Source organism: Panthera onca, chromosome A3 (assembly GCF_046562875.1).
Source record: "Panthera onca isolate mPanOnc1 chromosome A3, mPanOnc1 haplotype 2, whole genome shotgun sequence".
NCBI lineage: Eukaryota > Metazoa > Chordata > Mammalia > Carnivora > Felidae > Panthera > Panthera onca.
Window position 1 is genome coordinate 73,821,016 of NC_138341.1, and position 25,177 is coordinate 73,846,192.

Consider the following 25,177-nt stretch of genomic DNA (forward strand, 5'->3'; position numbering starts at 1 on the left):
CTGGTTGGCCTGTCCTTGAAGAACAGCCCCTGCAGACCTCAACTCCCAACCCCCTCCAGACTGCTCCAGGACAAAGTCAAACCTCCTCTTCTGTGGCTGCCATGAGGCCCTTCGCCATGAGGTCCTGCTCACCTGGCCAGCTACTCCCACAACCAGCTCCCAACTGTCCCCCTGCCCCATGGGACTCCTTCAGCTCCCTCTCTGCACCATGGACAGACAGTCTGTAACCTCTGTCAATCTGGATGCCCCCTGGCTCCTTACAACCCAACTCACGTACCTGTTCCTTCAGGTGTTGACCTGACTTATCCCACCAGGCAAGGCCCCCTGCCCGTGTCCTCTCCCAGCATGACACACAGACCCCAGCCCCTGTATGCTCAACAGTTCTTGGGGGTTCTTGGGGCAGGGATGTCTCGCTGTCTCCAGCACCTTCCTTGGTCCATGTCTGTACAATGACGCTGAGAGAGAAAGATTTCTGGACCTAGTGTGGAAACTTTCTTCTCTTGCCCTAGACCTTGCCTTTGAAGACAACAGTGTCTCTGAATGTATGCGTGGGGGATGGGAGCGGTGGATTTCCAGCACTGGGCATGGATTGAGTCAGAAGTCCAGGAACAGATCTGAGCATCTCCTCAGCCTGGGGGCTGGCCTCCCCAGAAGGTAGACAGCAGGGAAGGGGTCTCCTCAGGGGTCCTCGGGACCTGGTGCCTGTGTCAAAAGGGAAGCATGTTCCCCAAAAGAGAGCCAAAAGCAGAAGTTTGCCCCAGTTGCTATGGCTTTGGGGCAGGGCTGCGGTGAAATGCTACAGTGGTGCTCGTCTGCCAGGTGGGGGAAACAGGGCAAAAGGAAGGAAGCTGTGGGGGTTAGCAACAGGGCAGGGATTCATGTGTCGCATGGAGGGCGGAGCCTCAGACACTTTGGGGACTTCTGGTCACTGCCTGTGTGCTCTGAGTGTGCTGTTCTTCCTCCCCTGGGCTCACCACCCTCAGGCCAGCGATACTACAAGATTCACGAGCAACCTTTGAACTAGTCCCAGCCACTCTTTTCCTCCACCATCCAAATGGCCTTGCTAGGAAATCCTTCAGATCAAATGCAGTGACAGATATGAATGCACCAAGACCCATAAAGCAATATGTAGACACTAAATACTCTTCTCACCATCACCATCCTTACTAGGCTGGGTGTAACACAGAATATTCTCCCAGCACAACCACCAGGACCTTCCGCCTCTGGAGATTCCCTGTCCTTGTCTGGTCCACGAATTCTGTCCCAGGCAGGGCTTGTGAGCTGTACCTTCTCCCAACCTGGGCCCTCTGGCTGTCTCCCCATGGAAGCCCCCTCCAAACTGAGGGCATTCACGCAGGCCCTCTGCAAGTCAAAAGAGGAAAAGCAAAGAAGAATGTTCTTCCCCACCCCCATCATCCAATAGCTCATTACTGCCAGCATGACCCATATCTGGTGTTTGGAGAAGGATCCATGAAGCAAGTGTAGGGCCTCCCAGGAGGTCAGCGAGACAACTGCCAGGTCTCCAGGCAGGCCAGCCCGTGTGAAAGCTGAGGCAGGAGACTCCTCTTCCAACAGTCATCCTTCACGTGTGCTGCATGTCACCTTTTCAGGGTCACATCTGTCACATCTCATCCAGCCTCACAGTAACTCCAGGGAGGGGCAGGGGGAACTGCTATGCCCCCTGGGCAGATGGGAAACTGAGTCCCAGAAGGTGAACTCATTGTGCAAGGTCCCCGAGAGTTAAGGCTGCGCCTTCAACAGCCAGTCCAGGACAGCTTCTGCCTGCCTCTGGTCCTGACCTTATGCTGACTGCAGGGCCTCAGACCACACTGACCTTCGCTTCCACCTGGTCCCATTTCTCCTCTCTAATCCTGGACACAAACAGGGTAAGAGAAGTAAAGGGAACTAACTTTGTTGAGTACTCTGTAAGCATCTCACAATGACCTCATGCACTACTATCCTGTTTTACGGATGAGAAGACTGAGGCCCAGGGAGGCTCCCCAAGGCATACAGATAGGTGGGACCCAGATTAGAGCCTAGACATTCTGACTTCACCCCCGGAGGCCTCTGAAGAAGTGTCCAGTAGCCTCGTCCAATCCAACAGAAGCCCTGGGATGGCTCTGCTTATAAAGGAACCAAAGCAAAACACAAGGCTGGGCATTCCAATCAGGAAAAAAGCCCCTCGGGCAATGGGTCCAGCCGTGTTCTCAGACACAGCTGCTCCACCGGCCAAGGACCCGGTCTCAGGGCCTGCTGCTGCCACCCTACAAAAGCACCCCGGAAAGGAGTCTCCCAGCAGCATCTGCGACTGGCACCTGCCCCTCCCTGGAGGGCACTGTCATGTTCTGCTTGTGCTCTCGTCCCCCACCAGCAGACATAATTACCACGGCTCTCAAGCTGCTGGTCCACAGAGCCAAGAAATAACATGCTCTGTGACGTGTCCCATCTACGCAGCAACCCGGGCCAGGCCCACGCCAGCCCCCACTCTCCTGCTGCATCAGGCTTCTGTGGCAGAAATCGCAGCTCTTCCTGCCAGCGAGGGCGAGAGGCTCTCCCACCTCTACTGAACCGACTGTTCCGAGCTGGCAGCATTATCAGACCCTTTACCATCACAGTCTGCAGCAGCACAGGGCCTCGTGTTAAAGCAAACCAGGTGCCAAATGCTGGAACGATCTGTGCTCATCTGCTGAGTCCCAAATGGAATCAAGCCCAAGAAGCACTTTCTTTTCTTCTTTTCTTTTCTCTTCTTTTCTCTTTTCTTTTCTTTCTTTTTTTTAAACTGAATGGTATCCTCAAACCAATTTATGTCCCAACCAGAACTGAGCCTCAACATATTCTAAAATGACTGAGCTGGAGCCAAGTATTTATCAGGACAAAACAAATGCATGGTGAACATCTACAATGTACTAGGCGCCTTGTGTTCATTTTCTTGCTTTTTCTGTGCAAGAGAGGACTTATTAGTCTCATTTTACAGAGGAGAAAACCAAGGATCAGGGAGGTAAGAACCTTGTCCAGGCCACACAGATTGTGAATGGCAAATTCCAGACTCAGACTGCTGGGTGTCTGACACTGGGCATGGCACAGTTAGTTAAGCTGCAGGGTCCTGGTCCCCAGAGGCTTACTCGTCCACCCCGTTCTCACTCAACACCAGGCCTTTGTGCCTTTTTAGTTTCCAAGCACCTGATACCAGCAGCAACTTCTCCACCAGCTGAATGAAACAGGGACCCACAGATTGTCTGCCTTAGCATATATTTTATGCCTAGATCAGTATTGTAGAAATGATCAAGATTTCTGTACTTGCTGGTTCCCCAACTGTTTGAGAAAATTAGACTAGTTTTTGATATAGGATTCTTTTAAAAACTAAAATACATACTTGGGCTTCAGCAGATGGGGGTGGAGGGATTCCTCCTGATATGGGGACCAGGATTCTCCAGCTCCCTGGATAAAGGGTGGAAGTAGGTGGAATTGGGGGCTGTGATTGAACTCCTCATCATTGTTTCTCTGGTGCTGGGCATGGCCTGGTATGTTGTAGCTTCTCTAACAAGACTAGATGGATGGACACATGGATGGAAGGATGGATAAGCAAACAGGTGGGTGGATGGATGAATTTTAAAATGTCCTTTTGGGGGCACCTGGGTGGCTCAGTTGGCTAAAAGTCTGACTTCAGCTCAGGTCATGATCTTGCATTTTGTGAGCTCGAGCCCCGCATCGGGCTCTGTGCTGACAGCTCTGAGCCTGGAGCCTGCTTTGGATTCTGGGTCTCCCTCTTTCTCTGCCCCTCCCCCGCTCATGCTCTGTCTCTCTTTCTCTCAAAGATAAACATTAAAAAAATTTTTTTTAATAAGTAAAAAATAAAACAATAAAACAAAATGTCCTTTTGGCCCCAAAGACTCAAAACTAGGTCTAAAACACAAATCTTCTTCAACCAGTTATAACTCACATCCCTTGCATTTCTGTGAAAGCACTTGTACGGTTTCTATTTACCTCTTGAAAGACAAGGGGATTCCCTATTCATTCTGATCACGTTTGGCTGGTCTGTAACAAAAACCGTATCTAAGGTAACAGCCCCAAGCTCAAGACTGCTTGCAAGCTACTACTCTGAGTTCCAAACCACAAAATAGGGGCTGACATGCTCAAGAAACCTGTGGACACCGTTTCCCAGAGCAGCTGCTCTGGTGATCCTAGAGGTGGAAAGCTTTCATGATTATGTCTCCTGGGCTGGCTCTGCTGGGGTAGCTTTTACCACAGCATAATGAATTCGGCACGTATCAGGAAAACCCAAGTAGCAGCCAAGGCAGCCAGCTGCTGTTCTAGAGGCTTCTCCCTATCATCTGCAGCCAAGCCCAGCCAGCATCAAAGGGAGATGAGGAAAACCCCACAGGTACATGGAAGCCAGGCTGAGCCTCAGGGTTCAGCTAAGGGATCAGAGCCCAGGAGGCTGGAATAGTGGTGTCCACACCTGATTGAAAATGTGACCCGCAGGGGAAGAGGGTACGAAACAAGGGCAAGGGAGAAGTCAGAGGCTATTTGGTCTCTCTGAGAAACCGCTCTGAGCCACAGAAGCCAGATCCAGATCCCAGGTGGAAAGCCCTCTGTAGATGAGACACCAAAGCTCTCCCCCAGATTCCTAAAGTTTCTAGACATGTGACAGGCTGGGTGTGAGCAAGAGGAAACAAACCAGCCAGCCCTGGAAGAGTGCCTCCTCCCAGCCCAGTGCACACAGCGTCTGGGCACTTCCTCTGCTTTGTGTGCTACAGGAATTCCCAGGACACCACCTGGCCAGCCGGCCTGCACCCTCTGAGTCTCCTGGGCAGGCCAACAAGTCACACGGCCTCTTGCAAAAGGGCAGGAGCTTCTTGGAGAGAAATCCCACGTTTAGGAAAATTCACTTTGGCTCCAAATGTAGGCCATTTTTTAGTAAAAGGCCATTCTCCACTTGGAGATATAGTAGGGTAGTTTGAGGGTTTGGGGTTGGGCGGGGGGATAATCTAATGGAAGGGCATCTGAACTCTGGTCCTGGGCTCCCAGATCAGGCAGAGGCCACCAAAAATGGCTAAGGGAGACAGAGTCCAGCCTCGGTCCCTGCCATCTCACATCGACAGGCACGTCCCTGCTTGCAAAGCCCTCCCTGAGCCTCGTCTCATTTGATCTTCGAAACTACCCCCTTGGCCTTTTTACAGATGAGGGAGCCAAGAATCAGAGCAGTTTGTAAGTGGCAGAATCCAGACTGCAGTCCAGGGCTTGGGCTCCATGGCCTGTGTTTTGGAAGTTATTTAGGGAGGTGGACATCATTCAATTCATGGCTGTGAAGATTATTAGTGTGTGACCTTGACCAAGACACAAACCTGCCCTGGACCTTACTTTTCTCATCTGCACAATGAGAACATATTAGTACTAGACTGAACCATATGAAATGGTTATTTTTTTCACATGGCTCAACATAAGGCTTCTCTCTATGAGATAATTGGCTCAGAACCTGGCAGAGAAAGGACCTATGAAATATTCCTGCTTTCGCCTTTTTGCCTCCCACCTGTCATTCCTCAGCATTGGAAGGGGGGTTTCCCGAGACAGATGACTTCAGTGCAGTCTCATCCGAGAGTGGTAGGTGGTGAGATGGCTCAGGTGTGTGGGTGGGGGCAGGGTGGGGTACCAGTCTATGTCTGAGATGCCAGAAGTAGAAACTGGGGCTCAGTCTGTGGTTAGAGTGGGGGCCCATTTTCCATGAAAAGAGCATTGTTCTCCCATGAAAATCAAACCCTGCACTTGGTATTTCTATCCTCACCTCGGGCTAACCAGCTAGATGCCCCTTCTTCGAGCAACCACTCACCCCCTCACCAGCATGACCCTGCAAACCTTCTGGACCATGGCCTGGCTAAGGAAGGCTATTATCTCTCGCTGCCCCAGTCCAGTGTCCCTCTCCTGCCTCCCTGCTGGCAGACCTGGTGAGGTGGAAGAAACCCACTGACCAAAGCTCTCTGAACAAGTCCTATTACTGCACTGTCCCAGGTGTCCAGAGGAATATTAGTTTCAGGCTCTTCAGGGACCCAGCTCATGGGGTCTTGGTTTCTTAAACTCCACTTCTACAAGCTGCTCTCAGATGTGCCAATTTAGCAAATTGAGTCCCCAACCTGGGGGGAGGTGGGGTGTCCCCAGCTCACAAGCTCTGAGGGACCCCTTAGCCAGAGGGCTGACATGCAGCCTTGGACTCCACCCAAGCACACCACGTGGGCAGCACCTGCACCCTCTGGCTTCGCTGCTCCAGCACACCCCTCCTCCGCCTCCCTCCGTCCAGTCCAGGCCGTCCTTCTCACCATCCCCTGGGCCACACTCTCTCCTCCGCTGAGGCTCCAGGGTCCATGCGTGTGTATGTGTGAACACGTGTCTGTGTGTGTATGTGTGTGTGTGGTGGGGGGGGGGGCCTCATCTCCCTGCCTGAGGCAGGGGAAATGGGTCTTATGAAAACATCCAAAGAGCACTTCCTGCACACTTTGTCCAGCACACTTTATCCCTCCTCTGCTTTATTTCTCCACAGTACTCAGACACTAGCACCCTGGACATTGCAGTGGTTGATTAATTCATTGTCCACCTCCCTCACTAGAATATAAGGTCCATGAGGGTGGAGACTTTTCTCCGCTTGGTTGCTGCTGCCTTTCTGGCTTCCGGAACAGGGCCTGGCACAAAGTAGATGATAATAAATAGTTGCGTGAATGACTGAATTCCTTCTACAGGCACACTTACCTCTGTGCACTACTATCATCTAACAGGGGAAGGAACTGAGGCTCAAAGGCACTAGATTTGCCCACGGCCCTCAGGTGACCGCTGGCAGAGCTGGAAGCTGAATCCAGACCTTGTGCCTCGAAAGTGCATGCTCCTTCCACTCCCTCACATTTGCCCCAGAATCAGCACAAGGCTGCTCAGTGCACACTCATGACTTACTGATAATTGTCTTTTGGAATCCCAGAAGAGGTGTTGAGGACTCAACTCAGTCCCTACTCAGGCCCCCAAATACAGTCTGTGCACCAGACCCAAACCTAGTAGCCTAGGGAGCCTCGCCCCAGTGTGGGGCACAAGTCCAAGAATCCTGCTTTATGGATGTCTGTGGGAGGCTGAGCTGGGTCAGGACCCTGTGGCCTGTGCCTGAGCCCTGCAGCCCTACCCCATGGGGGCAGTGAAGGAAAGCCCTGGAGCTTACCATGGACTCACTGATGAGGAGCAGCAGGAGGGCTTCCTCAATATTATCCTTCGGGCAGTAGAGGCTGAAAGACACAAACGGTGGCCCTGGCTCCAGCACAGCCCTCTCAAAGCAGTGCAGCCGGCCTGCCACACCGGCCTTTCTGCCCCAGAGTCAGCAGCTGCCCCGGTAAGGTGACCCGCTCCTGCATAATTCACAGGCACCGGATAGCACCTGCAGCTCTTTATCAAGCCCCAGAGTTATGGATCTGAAAGACTGGGGTGGGTGGTGGGGCCAGAAATACTGCAGATGCTCCAGGGGAAGAAATGTCCCTTCCAGCACCCAGTGCTGCGTGAAACAGCTGGGGCAGGGAGCCAGGAGCACAAATCCCACTTTCGGTTATTAAACAAATACGAGAGAAGGCACACAAAGACTAGTAGAAAGGCAGATACCCTCCAAATAATTCGATCTTCGGATGCCTTAGAGAATTCTCTTCCCAACCCCATCCTGAGACTGTCTTCCCTGGTCTATCTGGCTCCCGCTGCTGCCTGCCTGGCAGTGAGCTGGGTGGCAGCTGGGGCAAGTGCAGGGCAAAGAGAGGGGACGTCGGCAGGGCCGAACCCCAAGTGTGGCATGAGACCAGCAGAGCTTACTTGTCTCCTTCGTAGAGGTGAGGCTTCCGCAGGGCCTGCGTGATGAAGGAGTTCTCCTCCTTGCTCATGAACTCAGGCAGCGGGAGGGACAGGGGGCTCCAGTAGCACTCCTCACTCAAGGAATGTAGCAGGACCCCCGCCAGATGCTTGGCCGCCATCTGGCAGAAAAGGGAGGAAGTCAGACCTGGAACGCCCTCCACCACCCGGCCAAATCCACTTGCCTTTGTTTGCAGTGTGCTGCCCCTTCAGGAGGCCTGCCTCTCCACCCCTGAGGAGCCCCCTGTTCTGTTTCCAGCACCCCTCCTGTTGGCCTTTGATGGCTTCTACTTCATCTCCTGTCCTCTTTCCTCTCCTAGACAAGACATATGTTTCCTCCTCCTCTGGCCCCATAGAGCCCAGCACTGCTCTGAGTATTCAGCAAGCCCTTGCAGAGCATAAAGCCACCGGCACGGCAGCTCTCTCTCGACCAGATGGCTTTCTGATATTTGACCAAAAATTCTAGAGTGAGAAGCAGCTGTGGCTCTGACTTTGGGTGAATCAAAGCCTGAGAAGGTAGACCTGAATTGGGGCAGGAAAGTGAGTCCAGGTTATTTATTAGGTTCATAAACAATCCCTAAGAATTGGTGCAGCACCTTGCTAGGAAGGGATGACATTAGGCTTTAACTCTGATCTAACGCTAGGGGCTGTGGGCAGTGCTGTGACAAGAATGCTGACGGTGCCTCCCAGGTGTAGTGGGAGAGAATGCGGAGATTGATTAACAATGTCTGCCATGAGCACAGACAGGGAGAGGAGAAGCATGCGTGGGACACACTATCATCCCTGATTCATAGGCTGCCTGCTAGCACTTCTGTTGTCTCCCACTGAAAGTGAGCCCTGAACAGGCCAGCCACAGCCAGCACCCAACCCCGAGGCCTCGGCCGTGTGTTATTACCACTTTGAAGTTCTGAGTTGCTTTGGTCTCCACGGTGCGTAGGACCTCCCGGAGCTCTCTCATCCCTTTCACGATGTTCCTAGAGGGAAGACAGCAGAAGCAGGGTCATTACCAGCCTAGCTCCCACAGACACCATCATCAAACCTGCAGATGTAAGCAGAAGCTGGCCCATTAGAGTTTTACTTGAAAACAGTCAGTTGGAATGAAAGGTCAGAGTTGTAACACCAGGATCCTAGAAGCCCAGGATGTAGTTGATCAGAGAATAAGAAGGATCCCTCTCCCTCACAGTCCCCCAGGAACCCAGGCTTCCCATTCACTACCAGAAGGGGACCAAGATGGAATATTTCAAACAAGACGCTGTCTTGGCCCCAAAGTCTTGGCTGGTGTCAGACTTTCTGACTTGAATCAACCTCAAATTCTTCATCTTCACCCACCACACCTGGTCAACGCTGGGGTCCATCCTCACCTCTCAGTCCCCATCACCAGAGCCCTAGACCAGCCTGCATCACCACAAAGGCCAGTATCACCTGCCCCCCGCCCCCCCCCCCTCCCAGCCCCTGCCAGCTCTCTGGGCCCTGAAATAATTTGCAAGCTTTTTAAAGTGTGACCGAAAGTAAAATATACATTTTAAATTGCAACCCAGTATGCACACACTTTCCTTACATAAAACTGAAGCAAGTTTCTTGACACATTACCTAGCTCTACTGTGTGCCGTCCACTCTGGTATTTTCTATTTTATGTCTCCCTCTACTCCTCTTTTTAAAAATGCTGGCTGCAGCCCACTGAAAAGAACTTGCAGCCCACTAGTTTGCACAACCCACTAGTTGTGGCCTGCAGTTTGAAACACTGCTCCATCGCCCCTGGAGGGGTCCACTTGACAGACAAAAGTCATCTTGTTCCTCCCCAGGCTGGTCCCTTCGTCAGCACCCCCAGGGCTCACAGAATCCAGTCTAGGTCCTCAGCAAGGTATCGCGGGGCTGAAGGGATTGCCCCCTTGCCTCTCTCCCATCTCATCTCCTGCCACTCAGGTCCATTTTGAACAACCGACCCAGGTGACCTATGTCAAGTCTTGGCACAGGCTCCTCCCACTGCCTTAAACAGCCCTTCCTCATTCACCCTCAGAAAGCCTTTCCAATATCACTTCCTCCTTGCAGCCAGCCCAAACTCCTCCCCATGCTCACCCTTTTTGCCTGCGTCCCTCTTGCACCCTGTTAATTCCTCTTCTGAAGCTTGACACTGTGTGGTCAGTTTCCATTCATGGGCTGACCCTTGGTGCGCTGTGCTCTCCAAGGGCAGGGCTCCAGTCCTGCTGCTGAAGCTCAGCACGAGCACAGCTCCTGGCACACAGCATGTGCTCAGCAAATGTTTGAGCACCACCCTTCTCATTTCCTGTGGGGGTTCCCTGGATCACAGCTCACAGGGAAAGCAGAGGCTGCCGGGTGGTCAAATTCAGAAGTGAAAGACTACAGAGGGGTGAAGAGCCAAAGGTGGCAGCTAGGGAAGTCACAGGAGCCCCTCCCGCAACTTTCATGCACAAAACAGATTCTTAGGAGCTTTGGGGTGTGGGGCCATAAAAAGAAAAATTTGCAGACCAAGTCCCTGCCTTCTGGGAACCTCTGGTTTCAGAGAAGAAAGTAAAAATGTGCAAACGACTAACATTATAAACACAGATCCTCGTTTGTGGGGCTGAGAATGGAGGTAAAGACCTCTGGGATAGAGTCAGAGTCATAATGACCTTTCCTAGTCTGTCCAGAGCTTCTGAAGAACTAAGAGGGGCAAACAGGACAGGAAGCCACAGAGACGAGGGGCAAACAGGACAGGAAGCCACAGGAAGCCCTTAGAGACAAGTCAAGTTTGGGTACTGCTACAGATACCATGTAGCCTGAGGAGGGGCTCACCTGTGGGCTGTGTACCATCTCCTCCTCTACAAAATCAGGACTTCAGTTTGGACAGTGTCTCCTAGATTTCTGTCATCTGCATATCACATTTGTGATTGTTGCTACTAGCTGCACACCATCAGTGTTATTATATATGCAATACTTTCCTTTACATCTTCTTTTTTACTTTAGTAAATACCTTCACAAAAAAATACCTGAAATTAGGGATTTGGTATGCTAGGGGTTTTTTTTTTTGGAAATAGGTATTAAATATAGAAGTACTTATAAAAAGTTAGTCTGTATATCACTCAAAGCCATATTGTGTATCACTAGAGGTAGAGCTTGGGAAAGAATAGATTAGACCACAGGTTCTCAAAGTGTGGTCCCTGGACCAGCAGCATCAGCATCCTGGGAACTTATTAACAATGCAAAGTCTGAGGCCCCCACTCCAGATCCACTGTATCAGAAACTCTGGGGCAGAGCCCGGCAGTCTGGGCTTTATCAAGTCCTCAAGGGCTTCCAATGAACATTCAGTTTTGAAAACCACTGGTTTACCTGATCCTCAGTGTCTTCCAGTTCCCCTATGCTAAGTAAGAAGCCAGGTTCCAGAAGGGACAACTTGACATGGAAAGTCCAGCTTTGCAGCCAGATTCTGAATCTGTGATCTTGGGAAAGTGAAGCAGCCACTCTGATTCTCATCTCCCATCCATAGGAGGATTCCTCACTTACTCATAGTGCGGTCAGGAAGATGAACATACGTGAAGCCCAAACACACCCAGGCATGTGGTAGAGGCTCACTAAATATTAGTTATTTTCCTTTCTCCTTTTAATTTGGGTCCTAAAGATGACATTACATTATGTTTTCATTTGCCACATTATTTTGCATTGAAGTTTGGGACCGAATGAGTAGGGGGCAAGGGACAGTAGTACCTGAGGGGATCTTCCAGCTCTAAGTCCATCTTTCGCCTTCCACCAGCCCCTGCCTCCCCAGGGGACATATAAGCAGGATTCCCCATAGACAAATCACACCCAGGGACAGACTAGCAGTCCCCAGGAGCCCAAGTAGGAGGAGTCTGCAGGAGAGGCCCTTCAGTCCCACTGAGGCCTCTGCCTTAGAAAAGAACCCAGAGGGGCGCCTGGGTGGCTCAGTCGGTTAAGCATCCGACTTCAGCTCAGGTCACGATCTCACGGTCCGTGAGTTCGAGCCCCGCATCGGGCTCTGGGCTGATGGCTCAGAGCCTGGAGCCTGCTTCTAATTCTGTGTCTCCCTCTCTCTCTGCCCCTCCCCTGTTCATGCTCTGTCTCTCTCTGTCTCAAAAATAAATAAAAACGTTAAAAAAAAAAAAGATTTAAAAAAAAAAAAAAAAAAAAAGAAAAGAACCCAGAGTTGGACAGCAGGCCGTCGGCCAGGCCAGCTGAGGGGAGAGCTCAACATCAGCCACCACCAGGAGACAGAAAAGACAGACTGCATGAGCTCCCAGAAGAGAGCAGGACTGGCTGGCTCTGGGAAGTCTGTAGGAGAGCAATGCCCAGGAAGCTGGGCCAATGGCCACAGGCTGGGGCAAGGCTGGACCTAGGGGCTGCACCCTGGGACTGCCCCAGGGCCTTATGGCCCAGAGATAGCTGGTAGCTCCTGGGACTTGTGGGTGATTTTCCACTCTGTGGACTCCCTGCCAGCTTCCTCCCTGGCAGCCTGGCCCAGGCTGCTACCAGGAGCCCAGAGCCAAGAGGGACTATGGCCTCTCTTTCCCACTCCAGCCCAAGGACTGTTCTCTCCCTGCCTTTAGTCCCACATCATCAACACTGGAAGAGGGCTCCCAGACCGGCGGCACTGGCATCGCTCAGGGGATTCAGAGAAATGCAGGCTCTCAGGGATCCTGCCTCCCCCCAATACACACACAATTAAGGAATTAGAACTGCATCTTCACAAGATCCTATGTCCCAAAAGTTGTGTAATTTTACTATTTTCAAATCTGTAAGGGATTCTGGTATCTCAATAAGCTCCCAGGAATTCTTTAGCACAGCAAATAATTACCCTTGGGCATCTTTTGGGTAAATCCCAATTTTTATTGAATACACATAAAGAGAAAAACCAATACAGAGGCTTCAGCGGCCAGGGCTGTATGGGGAGAGATTCAGGCTCTCAACAGGCCTCGACCTGTTCTAAGATGCTGGGAACACCCCTCTGCCTCAGCTCATCCCTCCAGGAAATGGGAAATCAGATGGTTTCTCCCACCAGCCTGAGCTAATGCTAACCGTGCCAGGTAGAGCTGGGGCTTTTCCCAGTCCCGTGAGAGGGCGGCTTGAAAGATCTCTTTGTTCTGGTCTCTCACACTGACCTTTCTGAGCAAAGCTGCCACTTTAAACAATATTCAAACAGGGCCTCAGATCAACCCTGGCCCAGAAGCAGGCTGTGTGTGGAGAAGCCAGGAAGTGATTGATCCCAAGTCATGTTCCTGGCTGGCCAGGAAGAGAAAGACAGAGATGTAAGGCAGTGATGGGTCATCTAGGGAGGCCTCTAGGTGGCAAGCTTCCCCCCTCTACCTCTTGCCGCCCCTCCCCACTCCCCCCACTGCCGGCCCCTCGTCAGCAGCAGGCAGAGAACAGATGTTTCAAATGCTTTGTCCTATTCAGTCTTCACAGCTTCTGATGAGGCTGGTAAGGCTGGCTTGGTTCTTCCAGGTACCAGCACAATGCTTGGCACATAGAAGGCACTCAAGAAATCATTGTGGAATAAATAAACTCCCATTTTCCAATGGGAAAATTAAAGCCTGGTAGACGCCTGCCTTTTCAGGCCATCTAATACCCAAGGGGGAGAGGCGAGCTTACCATAGGCACCAAGGGTTCAGATTTCACTCCCTTTACACTGAAATTATTCCTGAGAAAGATAATGCTTTCCTTTCCAGGCCATCTGAACTCCAGGACTTCTGGAATTCAGCTAATTGACTAGTCTTTACTAAGTACCTACTGTATATTCAGTACCTGGTCAACAGCCCTGTTGACAAGGGGCATTCAACAAATGCCCTGATAAAATGAACTGAGAGACAGAATGAGTGTTTCATCCATGGCCTGCAGGTAAGGAGCTCACAGTCTGTTAAATCAGCCACACTCAATTTATTCAGAGTTTAGCGAAGTGTTTTGCATACAGTAGGTACTCAACAAATGTTTTGTTTTGTTTTTGGCTTGGTTTGATTTGAGAGAATAAGAAACTGCATGGAATTTATGGTTGAATGAAATCTAAACAGACACTGGTGCATGTGACCCTGACCAGAAGTCCCCATTTCAGGGCTGGCACTAATTGTGTAAGAGAGGTTTCTGGCCAAAGAGCACAGCCAGTTGGCAGATCCCAACAGCTGGAGAGTTGAATCAGGAGACCAGGTCAGGTGTAGCTCAAATAGTTATCAAGCTGTTTACTCCTGCCATAGATCCATATCATCAGTTTCAAAAACTAAAGCTCTCCTCTTCACCCCAAGTCCCAGAAAAAGGGCACTGAGGACATCCAGGCAAGGAGATCTTTCCTCTCTAGCAAGGTGGGAGATGGGCAGTGGGTGCTAACAATAAATACAGGCTGTGCATTATGAGAGGCTGGAAGAGTGTGTTCTCTCCAATGGGCCTCAGAGGTGTCTCTGTGCCCCAAAGAGTGACACAGGCCACTAGGAGGCTCTCCTGGGCTTTCCTGTTGGATGACTCTGGCCCCTGAATCCCCCTTAGAACAATCTGTCTCCTGCCCTCCTCAGCACTACAGATAGTGGGAGGCTGCTGAGGACAAGACAAAATTGCTGCTGATCTAACACACCTCTCACGAGGTCATACCAAACAGCAGGCCGGGCTTTCTAAGGTGCCTCACCATTGGGCAGAGCCCCCCCACCCTCACCCCACCCCAGCCATCTGCAGCCCAGGCTGCCTTAGCTGCCTCTTGACTCAGCACCTAGCTGGCAAGGTGAAGCATGTGCAGTTGTGCACACAGACTCACGCCCACACCCCCCCGCCCCCCAAGAAAGGGAGAGTGCTTTTATAAGGCTGAACAATCTGCCAAGCCCCAGGAAACTCCCTTAGAAAGCACACACATTCCCTTCTCTATTGTTTGGTTTTGGTACAGTGTGCACATATTGCTTTAGTAGTTAAAAAAAAAATTTTTTTAACATGTACAAAATGTAGAGCCCACCTGGTTCAATACACATGGCTCAAGCTTATTCCCAGCCCAGAGCCAAGAAAAGGCTCTGTAGGTCTAGGCAGAAGGAAGGGAAAAAAACCACTCCAAAGAGAATGGCCTCTTGTCCACTCTGGGGGAGGAGCCTAGTCAGTTTATGTTCTTGTTTCTTGGGAGATGCCCAGAGACTCAGGTCCTAGTTGAGGTCAGGGCCGCGGACAGGGACAGTCAGCTTTCCTGGTATTGCATCGCCATTGGCTTCCCTTGCTGCCTCACCCCTGGAGCTGCTTCATGCAAAGGAGACCAAACCTCTCCCACCGCCAGGACTCTGGGCCCAGCTGCCATTGTCCGCAGTCATAAGAACACGTCAGAAAGGTGCCCTCTCCTGGCAGCAGGCTCTGCAGAATTACCTGGGACAAAGCTCCACTCAGAGTCTACGGTTGCCCTCTGGTGGCAGCGAGGGGAATCGAACCGCAGGGTCCCCTCCTTAGGGAGGGGGTCTCTCAATTAATGATTGTCCTTTTAGGTCAGTATTTTCAGTGCCAGGTCAGTTAGGAACCCTGTCATCAGCCACAGAGCAAGGGGAAGAAGTCATCTGGGGGGGAATTAACTGATGGATCAATAGGGCAAGGCCCCTGGAAAAAATGAATGTCCCTCAAACATACTAAGTGTAAAATACTGAGGCCCAGATTTAACCAAAGCTCAGAATAAAAGAAGAGCTGTTGGGGGTCAAGCAAATACCACCATACCCCATTTTTCACAGTGGAGAACACCATACCCTTTAAATTATGTCAAATCCTCAATTGGAGAGACAAGGGTGGACCATGGGACCAGGCACTGCTTGTGGCCATCTGGCCCCAAGGGCAGAGCACCCCGGGATCCACCCAAGGCCCACATGGAATGAGTGCCAGCTCGCAGATTCTACGCAGAAGCAGGTCCCACCATCTCCCCCTGCTCCTTAGGCCCAAAGGGAAGTCTTCTAACACCGAGAGGCTCCCTGGCCCCTGAGAGCCCCCCTATGCCAGCAGCACCCCCACCTCCCTGCCTCCCTTCCCTCCCATTAGACTTCTGATGGCTACATTCAGCTCCTTCACTGTCTGCTCAGTGCTTGGATGGAAGAAAGCTCCCTAAGGAGGGGAGCTCATCCTGTTCCTGGCTTCAAACCTGTTGAGTAAGGTGGGATGCCTGGTTCATGGCGGGCTCTCAGAGGCTTCTGTGAAATGAATGGTTGGGCTGTTCTCTGGGTTTTTTTTTTGTTTTTTGTTTTTGTTTTTTGCCTTAGCCCCTACCCCCTACTGGGCTGTAGCCTCTCAGAACATAGGGAATAGTTTTATCACCTTCCCAAACACCCCAAAAGCCCAGATGAGCGGGGGGTGGGGGGTGGGGGTGGGTGTGGATTTAGTCAGCAGGAAATGGTTCTGGAGACCCTTAAAAGACTTTTCAGAGCTGCCCTGGAGGAGAAGACCCAATGTCAGGTATCGGGGTCCCAACCTACCCAGAACCTCTGCTTCTTGCAACTTAGGCTAAGACAGTGGTTCTCAACTGGGTGTGATTAGCCCTCCACCACCCAAGACATTTGTCAACATCTGGACACATTTTTGGTTGTCACACTTGGGGCAGGAAGAGCTACTGGCATCTAGTGGGTGGGTAGAGGCCAGGGATGTCGCTAAAGCCTACAATGTACTGGTATCTGGCTCAAAATGTCAATAGGTACTGAGGATGAGGAACTCTGGCTTAAGGTGACTTTTTGTTTGTTTGAACTTCCTAACAACAACAAACATATAAGAAAAATATTGGAACTGGTGATTCACCTAGGAAGATGTAACTCTGACTTGAAGGCCGAAACGGGTAGTTATGAAAGCTCCTACCATTTCGAGCGCGTGGAAGGGGAGGCCTCGGGCTGTGGGGGCACAGACCCCATTCAGCACCAGGCATGCTGCCTCTACCACCCGTTAGCTCTGCAACTTTGGGCAAGTTACTTCCCCTTCTCCTTTCTTCAGTAAATGGGAACATTATTAGTTCCTCTATGTTCACAGGATTCTGCCTGGCATGCAGCAAGTATTCAACAAGTATTAGCTACTGTTAAGAGGAAAGGGGTAAAGAAATTATTTAAAGACAAGCCGGGCACACAGTCCACGCTTTAAATATCTGTCACATTCCTGGGCCACCTTTGGGCTGGATGCGGCCACAGGAAATGGACAGAGGGGCTGAGCTGTTGCCACGTGAACCGGGGACTGCTGCTCACACCAAAGGTTTCGAATGTTTGGGCTGTTTGCTTGGAAAGAAAAGATGATTCAGTTTCCATTGCTCTTTATTTGGGAGGCACGGGGTGGGGGCGAGGGGGGTGGAGAAGAGTCAGCATCCTGGCTTTCAGCACTGAAATTTGTTTTAGGAGGAAAAGAGGATGAAGGGTGGGGAGCAGAGTGACAAGAACAAAACAATATCACTTGGGCTTTCCTGGAGGGGTGAAGGTTGGTGAATGTTCTGTCCACCGCTGGCGGCATCACCACCACTCACACGCACACACACACACAGCCAGAGTGTGCAGAACACAGGCAGGGAGGAACAGCCCCACCAGGAGGGTGGGACCAGCTTCAGGAAGAGGAGCCACCCACTGAGAATGGTGACTCAGGGTCCCAGAGGGACAGAGACAGCCTTGAGTCAGCGGAGCAAGGATCAGCCCAACCATCTCCAGGGCTCTGTCCTTCTCCCACACACTCCCAAACTGTAAACTGCATGGGTTTAAAGGCTGCTCAGATCCAAAGCTGGAATCCTAGTGGGTTTCCACTGGGGGCACTAAGGGGCAAGCTACTCAACCTTGTCCAGTCCTTTGTCTGCTCTCAAGCATTCTGGGGTCACCTGACTTCCTTCACAGGGTGCTGTACACTGAGCACATGGTCTAGCCTAGCACACAGCAGGTGCTTGATAACTGCCGGCTCTCTCCCTCCTTCCTTCCTGGCTGTCCTTGATGGTCACCTTAACCTCATCACACCTGCAGCAAGTGTGGTGTGGGGAAGGGCAGCAGGCAGCCTCAAGGGGACTGCAGCGGAGAGGTGGGGGACAGCAATCCCCTCCCTGTGCTCTGAGCTCTGTACTCAAAGTGTCTTTTCATTCCTGCCTCTCCTTGGACCCTCACACCCCTCACACACACAGGACAAATAGGAACCCCCTGTTTGAGGAAGGAAGCAGAGCTGGAGGGTGGAAAAGGAACTTGCCCAGGGTTGCTGTGTGGTCTCCCATTCCCAGGCCTTGGTGACCTCCAGATGGCCAGGGTGCCCCTGAAATCTTCACACTGGAAGCTGAGGCCATGCCTTCCAAGCTGGAGCACACTCACTAGGCTGGAGCACCTGAGGGCAGCAGCAGGATCTCATTAACCCCAGGGTTTCTGCTGTGGGCAGGGGAGCCTACTGGGCAGGAGCATCAGCTGGCTCCGCCCAGGACAAGTCACTTACGTCCTCTGGGCCTCCATTTCCCACCTGTAAAATGGGGATGTAACAAGTGCACCTGCCTCAGAGGACTGCTAGGACCATGAAATACACATGAAACAAAGCACTTACCAAGTGCCTTGCACAAATTCAGCATGTATTTTAAGATAATTAATATCTGTTAAAGGAAAGCATGAAGGGGACAAGACACCGAAATCACCAAGACCCCCTCCTTACAAAATCTACTCCTAGGGTCTACCATACAGAAGGGCTCCTTCACCCTTTGTGCCTACAGTAGGCCTTGGGAGCGAGGGCCTCTTAAACACAGAGCAGGCATCAGTCAACAAATTTTCTCCAAAGGGCAAGGGAGTAAATATTTTAAGATTTGCTCTCTACTCCACTCTGGGAGAGAGACAATATTAAACAGTAGGTATGACCATGCTCCATTAAGATGTTCTTTGCCAAAACAGGCAGAGGCAGACCCACACTGCAAAGGTTCAGCTAAGGTGGCATCTCTTCACATCCCCCATCCATCCCTGAGAGCTACGCCTGCTGAAAGAAGGGTGCCCCGGGGGAGCGGGCGGAGCCAGGCAATGGCGGTCTGCAGCTAGAGAGAAGTAGCCAGGTGGCAGCTGTTGGGCAGTAAAAACAGGAACTAGCCCACCGGGCCACTGTATCTCTAAAACTGAAGTTCAGCAACCAAAAAAGGACAAGAGAACACAGACAGTGGAGGTGGAGCAGAGGCAGCATGCTTCCCAGGGTCCCTGTGATGTCCCTCGGCCCCACACCTCCCCAGCTACAGGGTGGTCCGAGGAGCCCAGGGCTCTGGGGCCAGCCCTACCCTTGGGGGTCAAGCTGCCTTGGCTCTCTGGGCCTCCTGGTCCACATGTCCCAAACGGTGACACCACAGCCTCCCTGACCTAGCACTTGAAAAAATAAAAGAAAAAAAACAAGGTGCGAAGTTCAAGTTTGGGCCAACAGTCTAGCCAGCTGTGGACTGCCACAAAAAATAACAGAACTGATAACGATGCCTTTGATTTTCTAAGCAGCTGGGATGGATCAGGAGCTCTGGGCAGTATTCTCACATGAGAGCGGGTGACAGCTGCCTCCTGGTTGGGACCTTTCCGCCCTGTTCTTACCATTCAGAAGACAGGGACTTGAGCAACAGCCTCTCATCTAACAGTGATGGTAGGGTGGAGAGAGAGGAGGACAGCACAGGCCTCTTCCAGGCCAGGGGTCCAGCTGGGGCAGGACTGGCCCCCTCTGCAGGCGTGCACTTCTGTGTACCCTAGCCCAACAAGATGTGAACACACCAGCCCCCACCGATCCTCTCGAGAGAGCACACACATGCACACACCCAGATCCGAGAGGCCAGACTCCACACGACTGGCGTCAGGAACACCCCGGCCCAGAGGAAAATGTCCAGGTCCCGCTTAGCTGCCAGCAACCTACCCCTTCTTCAGGTTTGTCACATAAGCGCTCTGGAGGGCGGCTTCCAGGAAGTAGGTGAGCTCATAGTCAACTGGGTGAGAGCCTTTCAGATGCCGTGATGTGGTGTTATTTGTGATCTGGGAAGGGGAACACAGAGAGAGCCGCTGTCTCAAAGTTGTGAGTTGGAGGGGCTGGGGTCACAGCCAGCCCCGGTGGAGGTGGCAGTCCCGTTACCATCCCAAGTCTCTGGCTGCCTCAGGGACGCATGGTGCAATTCTCAGGCTAAATCCAACCTAACTTGCTTTTGTTTAAAATATGTCTAAAACACTCTCTCCTCATCCAAATGCTGAATACCCACAATAGCCCTACAAAGCTGGTTTTGTCTGTATTTTATAGATGAGGAAACTGAGGCTCAGAAAGTGCCTAAGGTCACAAAGCTGGCATGCACCTAGACCTCAAACTTCAGTCTGGCCAGTTACAGGGTCAGGCTATTTCTACTACTTCCTGGTTCATTCATTCAACAAACACTTGAGTGTCTACCATATACCAGGCACTGTCCCTGTCATATAACCATGGAATGTCAGCACAGTCTAGCTGGCTAAGACTCCTGGTTCCAGGGAAGCCTGAGGAGCAACTGTGGTATTAATGAGCTGTCCTTAAGCCTCAGCTCTAAGAAGACCACCCAGCCCCACTGAGATAGGCCTGCCTTTATTAGGCCACCTCCCTGCCCTGATCCAAGACACTCATCAGTGAGCCATCTTGTCTTTTAGAAATTGAAGTAGATTTAAGAGAGGTTCTTAGTTCCTTGGAGCTTGGGGCTGGGTCTGAGGAGGGACACAACACCATTTCTGAGAATGCACAGGGTCCTCTGGCCTGCCCTTCCCTGACCCAAGATAGCTAGCTCCCGGGGCCCATTTGTCTGCCCAATGCCACAGGACACTGATTCCAGCCCTGCCCACCATTACAGCTCATCACCATAAAAGTCGAAAGCCTGGGCTTCTGGATGAATGGGAGACCATCTTTTTCATGAAAGTTTTCTCCAAAACCACATGCATTTCCAATGTGAAGAGCTCCTAAAACACTGTTGTCTAGCAGTGATCCATGTGACCTCAGCAGAGGTCAACTCAGCCACGCCAGTCTCCAAGTGGACTTCCGCCAGGGAATGCACTCGAGTCCTGTTTTTGCTGAGTCCCCCAATAACTTTTCCTTTCCTCCTGAAACCCAATCAAGTAAAAGGACTCTAGGGTAGTGACACCCAACAGGGAGGCGATTTTGCCTTCCAGGGACATTTGGCATATCTGGAGACATCTTCAGCTGCCACAACTTGTATTTTATAATACATAAGGTTGCCCCACACAGCAAAGAATGATCCGGCCCTGATGTCAATAGTGCTGAGGGTTGAGAAATCCCACTCTGGGGGAATCGGCTTGGCCTGGACGACTCCTCCTACAAGGCCTGTCACAAAACAGGTGCTGGGTTGACATTTTGGCACTTGCCAAAGTAGGTAAGGTCAAATGTCTCTGGGCTCTGACTCTCAGCTCATAACCACCTCCTTCAGGATGCCAACCCAGGTCTACTCTGCCATATAGCACCCGCCTTCCAGCATCTACGAACCATCTACTGAACAGCATGCCTAGGCACCACCCCCAAATTCTCCCCTGCAAGTAACCGGAGCCACACTCCCAGGGTTCCAGTCCTGCCAATGCCACTTAGTAACTGTCTGAACTCTGGGAAGTCATTTAACTCCTCCCTAAACCAGGGTTTCTCGCTTGGGAAATAGGAACAACAGGGCCTATCCCAGCCAGTGGGTGTGAGGGTTAAATTCAAGAATGACTGTAAAGTACTCAGGAGTACTGCCTGACACAAGAGCAGTATCTTTGTTAAATATAGCTGTCTGCCGTCCTCCCATTAAACCAAGAGCCCCCCAGAAGGGAAGACCTGGGGTAACATCTGCTAACACCAGAACCACTGTCCTGCCAACAGTCTGACAGCCCCCCCCCATCCCCCCTGCAAGGGGGAGCTGGGAGAAAAGGACGCCCGAAGACTTCCAGGCCCCGACTTGCCGGCACTGCTGGCCTCTGAAAGGCTAGGACAAAGAGCCCCAAGGCCTCCCCTCCCCGAGGGGATCTAGTAGGGAGCTTCCTGGCCACCTGAGGAGAGGGAAGGATGCCTAAGTGCAAGGACCAGCCAACACCTCTTCCAAAGGGACCACAGTGAGCAAATGGTTGTATCTCTCTAAACCTCATCTGTTAGGGATAAGTACAACATCTACCTCATACAGTTGCTGTGAGGATTACACAAGTTTACAGGTACAGATAAGGCTGTCACATTTGGTCGTCCGAGCTGAGCTCATCCAGGAGGCTCTGGGCTCCCACAAATGGTATGGACTCATTTAGTTATTAAATAAATAAATAGAAGAGTGTGGAGGCGAAGGGTTTCACTCTGACAGAAGAGGTATACTGTGATAAGCTTTCGAACCAATGAGGCAGAGTGGCGTCGTGGGGGCGGAGGGTGCCTTATCCTAGTACACACAAGGGTCACACACAGGCTTAGTGGGGGGCTTGGCATGACAGGCGCTTAATAGACGCAGCTATAAGCAGAGTGCTCACCTTCTCCAACTCCTGCAGGAACACCTGCGCAATCCAGGAGGCCCTCTCGAAGCAGGTGATCACTTCCTCCTCCCTCTCAGTCAGGCGGTGGCGGGAAGCAATGGAGTTGGGCAGGCGTTCTAGGGAGAGGCCTGCGGGAGGAAGACAGCACCTTAGACGTGCCCTGCCCCGGCCCCCCAACCCCAGGCCCTGCCCACAGACCCAGGGAGACCTAGGCTCAGGAGCAGCCAGTGAGGGGCAAGGTCCACAGTGGCAGGGAAGGAGGAGGCTAAAGCAGTGGTGGTGGTATTGGCGGCAGCTGGGGTCAAGCTGCGGGCTGACAGCGGGGACACCCAAGCCCCACACGGGGAACTGCACCGTGGCACCTTTCCTGCCTACCCTTCCAGGCCAGCTCCCGCAGGAACCATTCCTGACCCTCCCTCCAAGTTGCAGGAGTGCCCCCAGGCACTGGTTATTTATCTACACTGGTTATTACGCCCAGCTCTTCTCTTTCCGCTTTAGCCGAAAGCTCCATGTGGGCAAAATGTGAGCTTTTCTGCACCACTGCAGTCCCTAGTATCTGCACACAGCAGGCACCCAGGCTGGGCGGCACTTTACAGGCACCCTTCCACGGAACCAGTTTCTACCTCACCTAAGTTATTTGTGCATAGGTCAGACTGCCTGAAGTGGACAGCGGCTGCCTCTGCCCTCCAGGCAGCCACTGCCTGTTCTCTGGCCCCAGAGCCTCGCTTTCCCCATGAACACCCCTCCTGCAGCTGCAGAGCATGAGGCCCCCACTCCATCTCCCGGGCAGACCCATCATCAGGGCCACAGCGACTGGCTAAAGATGAGCCCTGGAACTTTTAACTTTTTCCACTAGGGCTGGGAAGCTGGGAGGAGGTCAGCCTGAAATGCTAGGGAAAGCCTGCCTGAAAATGAAGCTACACAAGGTGAATACAGTCAACACGATTGAGCTGTACACCTGCAAACGCTTGCAACGGTACATTTTGTTATGGCTTTTTTTTTTTTTTAAACCATAATTACATTTTTTTTTAATGTTTTTTTTTTAATTTATTTTTGAGACAGAGAGAGACAGAGCATGAATGGGGGAGGGTCAGAGAGAGAGGGAGACACAGAATCTGAAACAGGCTCCAGGCTCTGAGCGGTCAGCACAGAGCCTGACGCGGGGCTTGAACTCACGGACCGCGAGATCATGACCTGAGCCGAAGTCGGACGCTTAACCGACTGAGCCACCCAGGCGCCCCCATTTTTTTTAATCAAATCAAATCATGGCTCTAAAGCAAAAACAAACAAAACAAAAAACCCCAAAACGAAACCAAAATGAACCCCCCCTAAAAAAAAGGTAAGAAGCCCAGAAGGGAGAGCACTGTTATGCTTATTAGCTGTTAAGCCATAAAGGAAAACAACTATATTTGCATTAGTTTTGGTTTTTTTTAAGACAAGAAGACGACTGAATAAACTCTTAGTAATGAGGAGAAAAATCTACAGGGTAAAGATGAGTCAAGATGGAAGAGGGCAGATTCCTAATGACACCGTTTGAGTGCCCTGCCTGAATCTCTACCCCCTGAAACTTCCCAGTATATGAGCCCATAATACCCCCACCCTTTTTAGGGTGAAGTGAGCTTAAAGTGTGTTTCGGTCACATGGGACTAACACACAGACCTGACTAGAGAGTGCTGTCCTGGACTGTTGCTTCCTAACGGGCAGAATCCAGGTCGCTCCTACCTTTGTGTCCCACACGGTACTTTACATGCAACAGGTGCTCAGGATGAACTTCCTGGAGGAGCTGTAGGAATAGAACCCCCAACTCTCTCCTGCCCTCTGCCCTACCCTCCAGCTGATGACCATGCCCTCAACACTTCCCCATCCTTCCTCTTCCTCCCTCATTTTAGGCTTGACCTTTTTTTTTTTTTTTTTTAAAGTTTATTTATTCATTTTGAGAGAGAGAGAATCCCAAACAGGCTCTGCACCATCAGCGTGGAGACTGATTCAGGGCTTGATCTCACAAATTATGAGATCATGAACTGACCTGAAGCCAAGAGTCAGACGCTTAACCGACTGAGCCACCCAGGTGCCCCTGTGCTTTACCTCTTGAGGGGATGACCATATCAGCCTCCTAACTGGCCTCCCTGCCTCATGTCTTGTTCTATTCCACCCTGCACACTGTTCCCAGGGTGATCCTTCTAGAACTCCACCACTTCAACCCTCCAGGGATCCCCAGGGCTACAAGGTATGGTCCAAACTCCTGGCACTCCATAACAGGGCCTCTAGGATTCCAACCCTGTCGCCTGCCCAGCCTTGGCTCTCACCATATGCCACAGGCTGAATGTTTGTGTCCTCCACCCCCCAAGTCATATGTTGAAAACCTAGTGCCCAAGGTGATTGTATTAGGAGGCAGGGGTCTTTGGGAGGTGATGAATGGGGCTAATAGCCTTATAAAAGAGACCCCAGAGATCCACCTCACCCCTTCTGCCACATGATCACACAGCAAGAAGTCAGCAGCCTGCAACCTGGAAGAGGGTCCTCACCATAATCTGACCATGCTGGTGCCCTAATCTCAGACTTCCAGCCTGCAGAGTCATGAGAAATAAACGTCTGTCGTGTTGATGCCACCCAGTCTGTACTTTGTTACAGTAGCCCGAGCTAAGACACCACAACTGCTGCATCCACACCCAACCTCCTGTTTCCAATGCTGACCTTGCTCAAGCCATTCCTCCTGCCTGGGATGCATACCCCTGCCGAATCTCCCAAGTCTGCCCAAAATTACCACTCACCTTCCGCCCTGCTGAGGGCTGCCCCCTCCTAATACACCCCGGTATAACCAACTGATCCCTCCTGGGGCCCCAGTCTATGCTTTACATACTCCTGCCCCACCATTTCTTATATTTATTTACTCACATGCATACCCAGCCAGACTGTAAACTTTGAAA

General features: G+C 51.6%; 1 protein-coding gene across 2 annotated transcripts in view; it reads right to left on the minus strand.

Moving 5' to 3' along the window:
- Positions 1–25,177, minus strand: part of TTC7A (tetratricopeptide repeat domain 7A) — a 120,546-nt gene that overhangs the window by 66,647 nt on the left and 28,722 nt on the right. Inside the window, exons 4-8 of one of the 2 annotated variants that reach the window (XM_060606522.3) lie at positions 22,248–22,378; positions 19,660–19,775; positions 8,756–8,834; positions 7,825–7,982; positions 7,193–7,256 (exon numbers count right to left, since the gene is read on the minus strand). In XM_060606522.3, the coding sequence (XP_060462505.1) occupies positions 7,193–7,256; positions 7,825–7,982; positions 8,756–8,834; positions 19,660–19,775; positions 22,248–22,378 (548 nt within the window). Of the gene's footprint in view, positions 1–7,192; positions 7,257–7,824; positions 7,983–8,755; positions 8,835–9,695; positions 9,916–19,659; positions 19,776–22,247; positions 22,379–25,177 lie in introns of those variants that run through there. The other variant, XM_060606532.3, reaches the window with a different exon arrangement.